The sequence below is a fragment of the Salvia splendens genome, chromosome 10 (genome assembly GCF_004379255.2).
Source record: "Salvia splendens isolate huo1 chromosome 10, SspV2, whole genome shotgun sequence".
Classification (NCBI taxonomy): domain Eukaryota; kingdom Viridiplantae; phylum Streptophyta; class Magnoliopsida; order Lamiales; family Lamiaceae; genus Salvia; species Salvia splendens.
Genome location: NC_056041.1, coordinates 16,959,517 through 16,968,750, shown reverse-complemented (window position 1 = coordinate 16,968,750; position 9,234 = coordinate 16,959,517). Strand labels below are relative to the sequence as shown.

Below are 9,234 nucleotides of genomic sequence, written 5' to 3'. Positions count from 1 at the left end.
ACCTGAACCGAACCATGAGTCTAAAATCGACGGTTTTGGTTCGGAATCGTAACCACTGGTTATGGCTTCGCGGTTAACCGTCGGAACCATAAACCTTGGACACCTCTAATACCAACCAACAAATTCAAGACTTCGTTTCGATAATGAAAATATAAAAATTAATTCAAAATTATAGTTACGCTTCACTCCAAGTGGTGGATCCAGAACTTTTGACTTGGGAGTGCAATGGATAAATATACAACATTGCAGCGTCGGAGTAGTCAGACTCTTACCGCGACATTCAGCACCACATTGTCGGTGGCCGGTGATTAGTCGTCGGAAGGCAACGCTGCATTGTTTTTTTCACCTTTTTCCATCTTTTCATTTATCTCCCTCTATTTCTTTTATTATGATACTGAGCAATGTGTTGTTAATTAATTAGCTCTAAAATACGTATAATAGTTATGCATAATAGATGTTTAAATTGAATGGTAAGTGTGTAATTTTTTACTTCCTCCGTCCGTACTAGAGGCTTTTCCTTTTAAGTACTCATTTTTAAAAAAATAATACTACTAATAAATAGTTTAAGTTAAGAGATAATAATATAAAGTCTTACTTTACTTTCTCTCCACTTTAACTATTTGTTAAGTATGATTTCTTAATCATTCAGCTTATACTCAAGCTTAAATTTAATTCCCATGCCTACGAACTAGTAGAAGAAGACTTGTCGAGTCGGATACACGAAAACAAGCAAGCCTGTTGTCGAGTCTTAGCTCGATCTTGATGCCTGAGAATCCGTATGAGCGCACCGCATTTCTGGGCTATATGTTTGTTGATGAAAATGTAAATGTTTTAATTAGGAAATTTTCGATCCTAGCCATCTCTTATTGATAAATCTATTAGGAAATGTTCACTTTGAGGAATATACTTTGTATGAATATCATGTTACAAAATCGATATTTGCCAGAAAGCAAATTAATAAGCAACTAACTTCCTCCAAAAAAACACATTGGCCTCCAATTCCATCATCAGCGTAAGACCTCCACTGGAATGGTGGAGTTATAGACTCTTTCTTTGGCCTTGTTTGTCTGCACAAATAAACAACACAAAATTCAACAACAATGAATCAAACAAAACAACATCACACCAATCTTAAAAGTCTTAATTCATCTTACTTGATGTTCCCAGTTAGTCCGTAACATGATGATCGAAAGGCAGAAGACTTGCACCACCAACGCGCATATAATCCCCATCCACAAACCCTACAATGCACCAAACAGACAATCCAACCCTTATCAGTCACAATACTCAACCTTATAAGTATCTATCTATACCCATCTTTGATCTTTCAAGCCCACACCTTTCCTCCTATATGTGCAACGAAAGCTAGCAGAATGGACAGCGGGATGCCCACAAGATAATACGATCCCAGGTTGATGAACGCCCCCATTTTCTGCCATCCGCATCCTCTGACAGCACCTGCACAAAGTCACAAACCACCACCAACGCCCTCAATTTTGGCACGACCTTTTCGTATTTCATTACTTCTGTGGTAGGGAGGTTGATACCTGATAATACACACTGGAGGCCATCTATCAAGTTGGATGTAGCGAGAATAGGCATCATTGTTGCTACGTATGTCACAACTTCTGCCTCATTGCTGTAAGCATATCCCCACACATTGCGTATTAAAACAAGAACCAGCCAGACTACAACGCCCTCGGTGAGAGCTATTACTAGCACCACGTGCAGAGCTAGGCGCGCTGCCTGTGGATGCTCGGCACCAAGCTCGTTTGATATTCGTGTGCTGCATTGATCACATAAGAATGGAAGACTTGAACTATGCTCGAGAGAGAAAACATACTCTTGATTTTTTTCATTTCTTAACAAACAATCTTCAACAATGCATCATGTTTGATTTACCTGACAGCAGAACTGAGCCCAAACGGAATCATCCAAACCGTCGCAGCTGTATTAAGGCTGTGAAAAACATGAAAACATCAGTCTCAAAACAAAGTATATTCTCTCATAACTTCAACCGAAAATCTACCAGATGGAAAGAACAGATGTTTCCAGTGCGGGATTTGGAAGAAGACCAGACAGCAGAACCATCATCTCAAAAGACCAATTCTCCAAGCTGTTCAACACACCAAACATTCAGTGAAAAAAACCCCTAAATGTGATCATCAAGCTGAATTTTTGTATTAAGGTTTGAATCACTTAATTATTTGATTTTTGGATATTTTGCTGTACGACTGATCACTCACCAAACCATCATTGCAGAAGGGAGGCCTAGTCTGATGAAATTTAGGACATCGTGAAGGGCTTCTCTTGAGAATCCGGTCCAAGTCCGGGAGCAAGACGGAGAGAACTTGATATAAAGAGAGAGAAGCAGAACATTGAGCCAGTAGGATACACAGCTAGCCAAAGCAGCTCCCTTGCTACCAAGTCCAGACTTGAACACAAGAATCCAACACACAACAAGGTGCAGCACAGTTGTGATCCCGGAGCTTATCATCATTGGAAACACAATGCTCTGAGTCTGCAAGAACCTCACTTGGCATTGCAGTATGGCATATCCAAAGACACAGGGGATCATGTAGCGAGCATAGGTCCCGGCCTCCATGGAGATGGTAGGATCTTGACCTAATGCTTGGAGGATGGGACCGGTATTGGCCCAGACTAGGGCGAGGGGTATGCATACCAGGAGAAGAACAAACATGGCTCTCTGAGCGTGGATTCCGAGCATGTGGTATTGCTTGGCTCCATATGACTGACCACACAGTGTGTCTAAAGCGCTCGCCATTCCCATCTAGATGAGTAGGACATAAATCAAACTCTATGTTGGAAATAACAAAACATGGTAGGATAGTTTTTGTAAAATACAGGAAATATAAGATGGTTGAATAAGCAAATTAATCAATCCATTAAAGTAAACAGTGGATTAACTTGAATGTTTTTTTATCAATCCATCATATCCTATGAGCTATCACACAAAAAAAGTTGAGAGAAAGGAGCAATGTGAGTGAGTGCAGGGTGATGGTTTGCATCATTTTGCAGTGAATGCTCAGATAATCAATCCAATTGACAAATGTTTGTACATTTTGGAGACCTAGATTTGTGCAATCACTATCTTATTTAAGCAGTATACTAGTATTATGTACCAGCAAGCTAAAACCGGTGACGGAGGCGAAGGAGGTGGCGATGGAAGCACCAGAGAGGGCGAGCTCACCCAAATGGCCGACAAACATAACAGAAATTAGCTGCAAACAAAACTGCAGCAGAGAAACTGAAATCAGAGGTCCAGCCAGCCATAATTGCTTTCTAAGTTCTTCCAAAAAAGCTTCTTTGCTTTCAAAGATGGGAGTGAGACCATTTATCTTTTGTGAGGTTTGAGTCAATGGAGTCCTCAGAGTAAGAGAGGATGTATAGCTCTCCATCTCTTCACCGCTGCCTGATTATTGCAACTGCTATTGTCGCTATATATATAGATGCATTTCGCAAATTTTCTTGGAACGGAAAATCATTTTGAATGGAATTAGTAACTTCCGGGCACACTCTTCTTGACTATAAAGCTCATGATGAATATCAATTCATTTTTTTTTGTTTTTATAATATCTAGTTTAATACTATATATTAGTTTTATAATAGAATATGAGTATAATGAGTTAATAGTGGAGACCATTTACCAAAAATAGAAAAAAAACAAAGTGGACAAAATTTCATGGACGGACTAAAATGAAAAAACTGAATAACATTTTTTATTACGTAAATGGTACGTTCATTTTGTAACTAAATCCTGATGATTTGTTAATTGTATGGGATGGGATGAATATTAGAGTAAGGGAGTATAGTGTAGTGCACAAATTAGGGAAAATGATGATGTGAAAAGGAAGAGATGTATGATCGTTGAGTTATAAAATAAGGTGTTGATTGTGGATCACATAACATAATTAAAATGAAGTTGAGATAGTGTATCCGAACTTATGCAAAAAGAAAAAAAAATTAGGCTCACATATATGTGTGAGTCTAATTTTATTGTCTAAGTTGATTGACCAAAATGGCCAACCAATTTGGCTAGTCGTTATCTTGTATTATTAATTCTACTTGAATTTAAATTCAAATTCTCTATAAAAAAATTTCATGAACCCAAAATTCCGTTTTGATAATACAAATCAAAAGTATATTTCGTCAATCCACCTCAATAATACTTCTTCTCTCGTGCAAACCACACTAATCAAAATTCGATTTCTATTCTTTGATTTTGGTCAATTACACTATTACTAATTTAATCATATCGGTCAAACTATATCTCTTATTATCAACCATTATATAAGTAGTGTTGAAAATGAAGCAAAATGCAACACAAGTATACTCGTTTATGTAGAAAAAAGAAAACATAAGAGGAAGATCATAAACATAAATACTTGTCATTAACTCTATTTTTTGGAGACGAAAAAGTTAATACTCCTATCACATTGCTTAAAAAGCCTTGGATTGCAATAATTTTCAATAAGATTGAGTCATTGACACAAGCCTGCAGTGGAATATATCAAGGATTATGATAGGAGATTCTATATTAGATTTCAAAAAACAAATTCAGCAAATCAAAAGAAGATAAAGAAGGCAACATCAAAGAAATAATCTTTAACTTGCATTTCTCTTCTAATGCAAATAAATATAGCAAGAGAGAATGAATGTATATGTTTCTATACATTTAGCAAGAAACCAAGACATTATAACTCACAAGGCGTAAAGCATCACTAGCCAACACGATTACAGCGGACCCAGAATGCAGTTCCCCCGCTTCTGCCTCGGGCAACAGCGATTTCCTCATCAATATAGAACCAAATGAAAAATGGATCCGAATTGGTTGGCTCCCTTTCATCATCTCCTTTGAAACTAAACTGAAATGGATCGAGCGGCCCTACTTTTATCCGGATTTTTTCAAATATGAAGGCAAGTATTCTTTTCTTCCATGATAACCTGCCCTCAAAGCTCAGTGATCCAAGAGGGCCAAGATAAACTCCATTCTCTATCCTCTTTCCCTAAAATATTCATGTCAAAAAAATATTCATACATGTAAATATAAAGAGCAGTCTTTCTCCCTTTTTACAAACTATTTGTGCTACACTACTAGCATCTTTAAGGCCACCCAAAATAATTGACAAAGAAGTTGAGGAATTAACATCCATTTAAAGAGTAAATTCATTGACAGATTTTTTTTTTTGGCTTTGTGGTCTATCATAAGTGTGGAAAACATATCTAAGACTTTGTTTTATAGAAAGAAAATGGCCATATGAGTAAAAATGCCATCTAATGTCAAGAAACGTTGTTTTCAAAGGAACGGTGTGAAATTAACCCAAAACAGAGCCAGCAAATATAAACCATTGATCATTTAAATGACAGCAAACATAGTTAAACATAAAGGGTCCAGAAACTCACAGCTGCATCAAATCGCTGGATGGCTGTGATCGGGAAATATCTACCGCGAGTTAGCTTCTTCTGCCGGTTATCATATCAGCACCAAAGAGAAAAGAAATGTGAGCCTACACACACGATAAAGTAGTGACGGAACAAGTGCATAAAAGTAACATTGTAACAATAACCTCAGCAGTAAAAACGAGCATCCAAGTTCTTCCTGGTGACTCCGTTCCTCCTAGTGTTTGAAGAAACCTAGAGGGATCGATCTTTGCCTTCTCAATCACAGAAAAGGCATTGAGAATCTCTTCCTGTGGAACTTTTCTCGTTTTAGCTGCATTCTTAAGCACTCTAACACACTCCTCTACTTCCTGTACAGAATAGATATCCGTAACTTAAACAGTAGTAAGATCGAATATCTCATGACTAGCGGTGATTTGTGCTATCATCGGGTTAATACTTGTGTGTGCGTGAATATAATGTGAACTGAACATTGAATCATAGAGAAATATATACAAAAACAATTTTCTAACCAAGATTTTGAAGAAGTTACAAGAAAATGTTCCATCTCACATGAAGTACTAGCTGCTGAATTTGAAAATTTTGGGCAAACTAAGTCTCAAGTAAATACATTCTGGATATCCAATGTATTCTTGAGCCTAAATTTAATGAAATTATGCTTCGACTATTGGGTTATTATTATGCATAAGACAGAATGGATGATATGGACAAGGTCGAGAGATTGTGAATAAAGGTGGTACTCTAGCAAGCACTAGGTAAAATGAGAAGCGAAGGGTGCTCCCCTCGCGATAAAAACACTTATAAGGCAACATGGTGTGCTCCTTTGCAAGGTCTTTCACAAAAGAATGCGCAAAACATCGAAGGAATCGGTGTTGCATTTCCTTTACTTTCATTAAATCTGATGATCTCATATTCAATTCAAAGTGAAGACATCTTGTCCTTGGACTCACTTCTTCATAAATCATTTTAAATTGGATTCTTGCAAAAAAACCTCATCAAAGCTGACACAAGAGACTACAGACTAAATGATCAAAATCATCTAAGAGCATCCACAATGGGGCGTCCTATAGCCCTCCCTATAGGGCGCCCTATACTCCGCCACATCAACATTTTATCCTCTGCCCCATCCATCTGCTGTGGGGCGCCCTATAGCCCGCCCTATAAATATAATTTTAACTACTATTTTGTATTAATTTTTTTTATTTTTTATGTTTTCAAATGTGTCAATTATTAGCAAAATAAATATAAAAACACCATAAATTAAAGGAAAATCCTACATTCACTTAATTAAAAAAAGTTATAACTATAGGAAGGTATGAAGAGTGGAAATTGAGATAAGGAAGAGAGTGGAAAGTTGTGAAATGAAGTAAAAATGTGGTTATATAAATAGAAGAAATAAAAAAATGAATATGTGTGCATCGTCGGACCTATCGTCCTTATCCACCGTAATGGGGCGGAGGATAGGCCGGAGGATGCAAAAAATTGGTCATCGTCCGAGGAGGATGCATCGGGCGGGCTATCCTCCGCCCCATTGTGGATGCTCTAAACTGAAAGTTTTCAATTTTGTCTCCTAATCCCAATTCTCTGTGATTCTTTCCAATAATTCCTTCCACCAAGATTACTACTTTACTCTAAAAAGCTTCCAAATAGTTCCATTGAGAAACTCAATCAACATTGACATAAAAAAGTGATGGTGCCACGACTGAAATGAGGGATAGCAGCACAAACCATAGTTTCTGCAAATCAAGAGAAAGTAAAAGCAATTAAATAAGCACCTTATCGAGCTGTGGTTGTTCCTCGGCGATAAGTGATGGTGTGGTGGAGATTTGGGGCTCGCCATCAACAGTAGCTCTGAGACGTTGTAGAGAGGAGAATGTGGGAGTAGTTGTTTTGTGCACAAGTTTAAGGTTGAAGGGTGTGCGAAGAGAGCAGATGGAAGGCGTGGGGGAGTGTGAAGGAGAAGAAGCCGTGAAGCTATTGAGAAGAGAATAAGCCATAGCCACCCACATACTGCCGATATCTCACAATTTTCATTTTATCATAATTGCCTCAAAAATCAAAATATGCTCTCAAGCTCTATACAAAATTAACATCTCACATGTCAGGTTTTTATGAACATTATCAAATGAAAACTCAACAATAAAAACTTTACATTTTATTGGTGAAAGTGGTTGAGACTAATAGTTCATATCAATTTAACTTGATTAATTAAATAAGTTGTTGAGACTAATAGTACAAATCCGTTTAATTTGATTAATTAAATAAGTCATTTTATACTGCAAAATTATGAAAAATGATTATTAATTACAGTATTAAATGTTTGCTTGTCGAATTTGCACGGATTAAACGCTATAAATATCTTAATTAAAGTGCCCTTGTGGTACAAGCTTTAATATTATTTTTAGTTACTATCTGATGAAATTTTGAGATCAAATAAACTTAAAGAAAGGACAATAATACTAAGGGCATCCACAATGGGACGCCCAATGCGTGTCATCGTCCACCCCATTGTGGGTGCCCGCCATCGTCCGCACCCTGTCCACGCCCGATGCATCGTCTTTGGTTGTAGCGCGGACACAACTGCGGACGATGGCCTATCGTCCGCGCCATTGTAGGCTCGGCGGACGATGGGCGCGGACGATGGCCTATCGTCCGCGCCATCGGACGCCCCATTGCGGGATCGCCGGACGATGGTCGCGGCCGCGGAGCAGATGCGCATGCCTATTCGACGTCGGACGTCTGTCCGACGCGACCACGCGGCAGCTCACCAACGTCTAGTTGAAGACTATTTTGCCGATCAACCACGGTGGGGATCGACTGTTTTCCGCCGGCGGTTTAGAATGCCGCGTTACCTATTTCTCAGCGTTGTCCGGACGTTGTCGTCACGTGATGAATACTTCACGTATCGGGAAGACGACATCGGCAGACCCGACCTTACACCGTTGCAAAAGTGCACGGCTGCACTCCGTCAGTTGGCATACTGCACCACAGCGGACATTTTCGACGAGTACCTCCACATCGGGGAGACAACAGCCCGGGAGTGCTTGAAGAGATTTTGTAGGGGAGTTGTGGAGGCCTACGACGACACATATTTGCGCAAGTCGACTGTCGCTGATTGCTTGGGGCCGATGAAGATGCATGAGACGGCGCACGACTTTCCTGGGATGCTAGGGAGCATCGACTGTATGCATTGGGAGTGGAAGAATTGTCCGACGACGTGGAGAGGCCAATTCACTAGTGGAGACAAGGGCAGCCACCCGACTTTGATCCTCGAAGCCGTCGCTGACCATCAGCTCTGGATCTGGCATGCGTACTTCGGCGTAGCCGGGTCGAATAACGACATCAACGTCCTCAACTCCTCCACCCTCTTCGCCGAGCAATGCAACAACAACGGCCCGAGCATCGATTTCACTGCCAACAGGCGCCGATACCACATGGGGTACTACTTGGCCGATGACATATACCCACGGTGGCCTGTTTTCTGAATACGATCAGCTGCCCAATGGGTGAGAAGATGGTTTTATTTGCGCAAAAGCAGGAGTCGATGCGGAAGGATGTCGAGCGGGCATTTGGTGTGCTCCGATCACGGTGGACAGTTGTGAGAGGGTCGGCTCGTCTTTGGTTCAAGGAAATCATCGCCGACGTCATGTATGCGTGCATTATCATGCACAACATGATAGTCGAGCATGAAGGTGGGAGCATCACCGAGTGGAACGATGATGACGGTGCATCTAGCTCGTCCAGCATGGCGACCGAGGCCCCCGCTAGAGGATTGCCGTCGGGCTTCGACGAGGTTCTAGCTAGACAAGCCTC

General features: G+C 40.0%; 2 protein-coding genes across 2 annotated transcripts; both read right to left on the bottom strand.

Annotated features, from left to right (window-relative positions):
- Nucleotides 1-829: 829 nt before the first annotated feature.
- LOC121750127 (protein DETOXIFICATION 16-like) lies at nt 830-3,497 on the bottom strand. Its single transcript, XM_042144589.1, has 8 exons — nt 3,144-3,497; nt 2,247-2,791; nt 2,030-2,116; nt 1,903-1,959; nt 1,548-1,786; nt 1,340-1,458; nt 1,155-1,241; nt 830-1,067 (listed from the first exon to the last, which is right to left on the bottom strand). The coding sequence occupies exons 1-8, from the start codon at nt 3,417-3,419 to the stop codon at nt 1,008-1,010; spliced, it is 1,470 nt and encodes a 489-aa protein (XP_042000523.1). The 5' UTR covers nt 3,420-3,497; the 3' UTR covers nt 830-1,007.
- Nucleotides 3,498-4,611: 1,114 nt separating this feature from the next.
- LOC121750301 lies at nt 4,612-7,515 on the bottom strand. Its single transcript, XM_042144820.1, has 4 exons — nt 7,197-7,515; nt 5,589-5,771; nt 5,425-5,484; nt 4,612-5,027 (listed from the first exon to the last, which is right to left on the bottom strand). Exons 1-4 carry the CDS (start codon nt 7,428-7,430, stop codon nt 4,743-4,745), a joined length of 762 nt encoding a protein of 253 aa, XP_042000754.1. The 5' UTR covers nt 7,431-7,515; the 3' UTR covers nt 4,612-4,742.
- Between the last annotated feature and the right edge of the window lie 1,719 nt (nt 7,516-9,234).

What these genes read in the sequence shown, in the direction of transcription:
- LOC121750127 (XM_042144589.1), bottom strand. Translation starts at nt 3,419, where the DNA reads ATGGAGAGCTATACATCCTCTCTTACTCTGAGGACTCCATTGACTCAA. An exon ending in GGGCTCAGTTCTGCTGTCAG is followed by an intron (nt 1,787 to 1,902) that starts GTAAATCAAACA and finishes TGATCAATGCAG; the next exon opens with CACACGAATATCAAACGAGC. An exon ending in TTGCACATATAGGAGGAAAG is followed by an intron (nt 1,242 to 1,339) that starts GTGTGGGCTTGA and finishes GGTGCATTGTAG; the next exon opens with GGTTTGTGGATGGGGATTAT.
- LOC121750301 (XM_042144820.1), bottom strand. Translation starts at nt 7,430, where the DNA reads ATGTGGGTGGCTATGGCTTATTCTCTTCTCAATAGCTTCACGGCTTCT. An exon ending in TGCTCGTTTTTACTGCTGAG is followed by an intron (nt 5,485 to 5,588) that starts GTTATTGTTACA and finishes GATAACCGGCAG; the next exon opens with AAGAAGCTAACTCGCGGTAG. An exon ending in TCCAGCGATTTGATGCAGCT is followed by an intron (nt 5,028 to 5,424) that starts GTGAGTTTCTGG and finishes TGAATATTTTAG; the next exon opens with GGAAAGAGGATAGAGAATGG.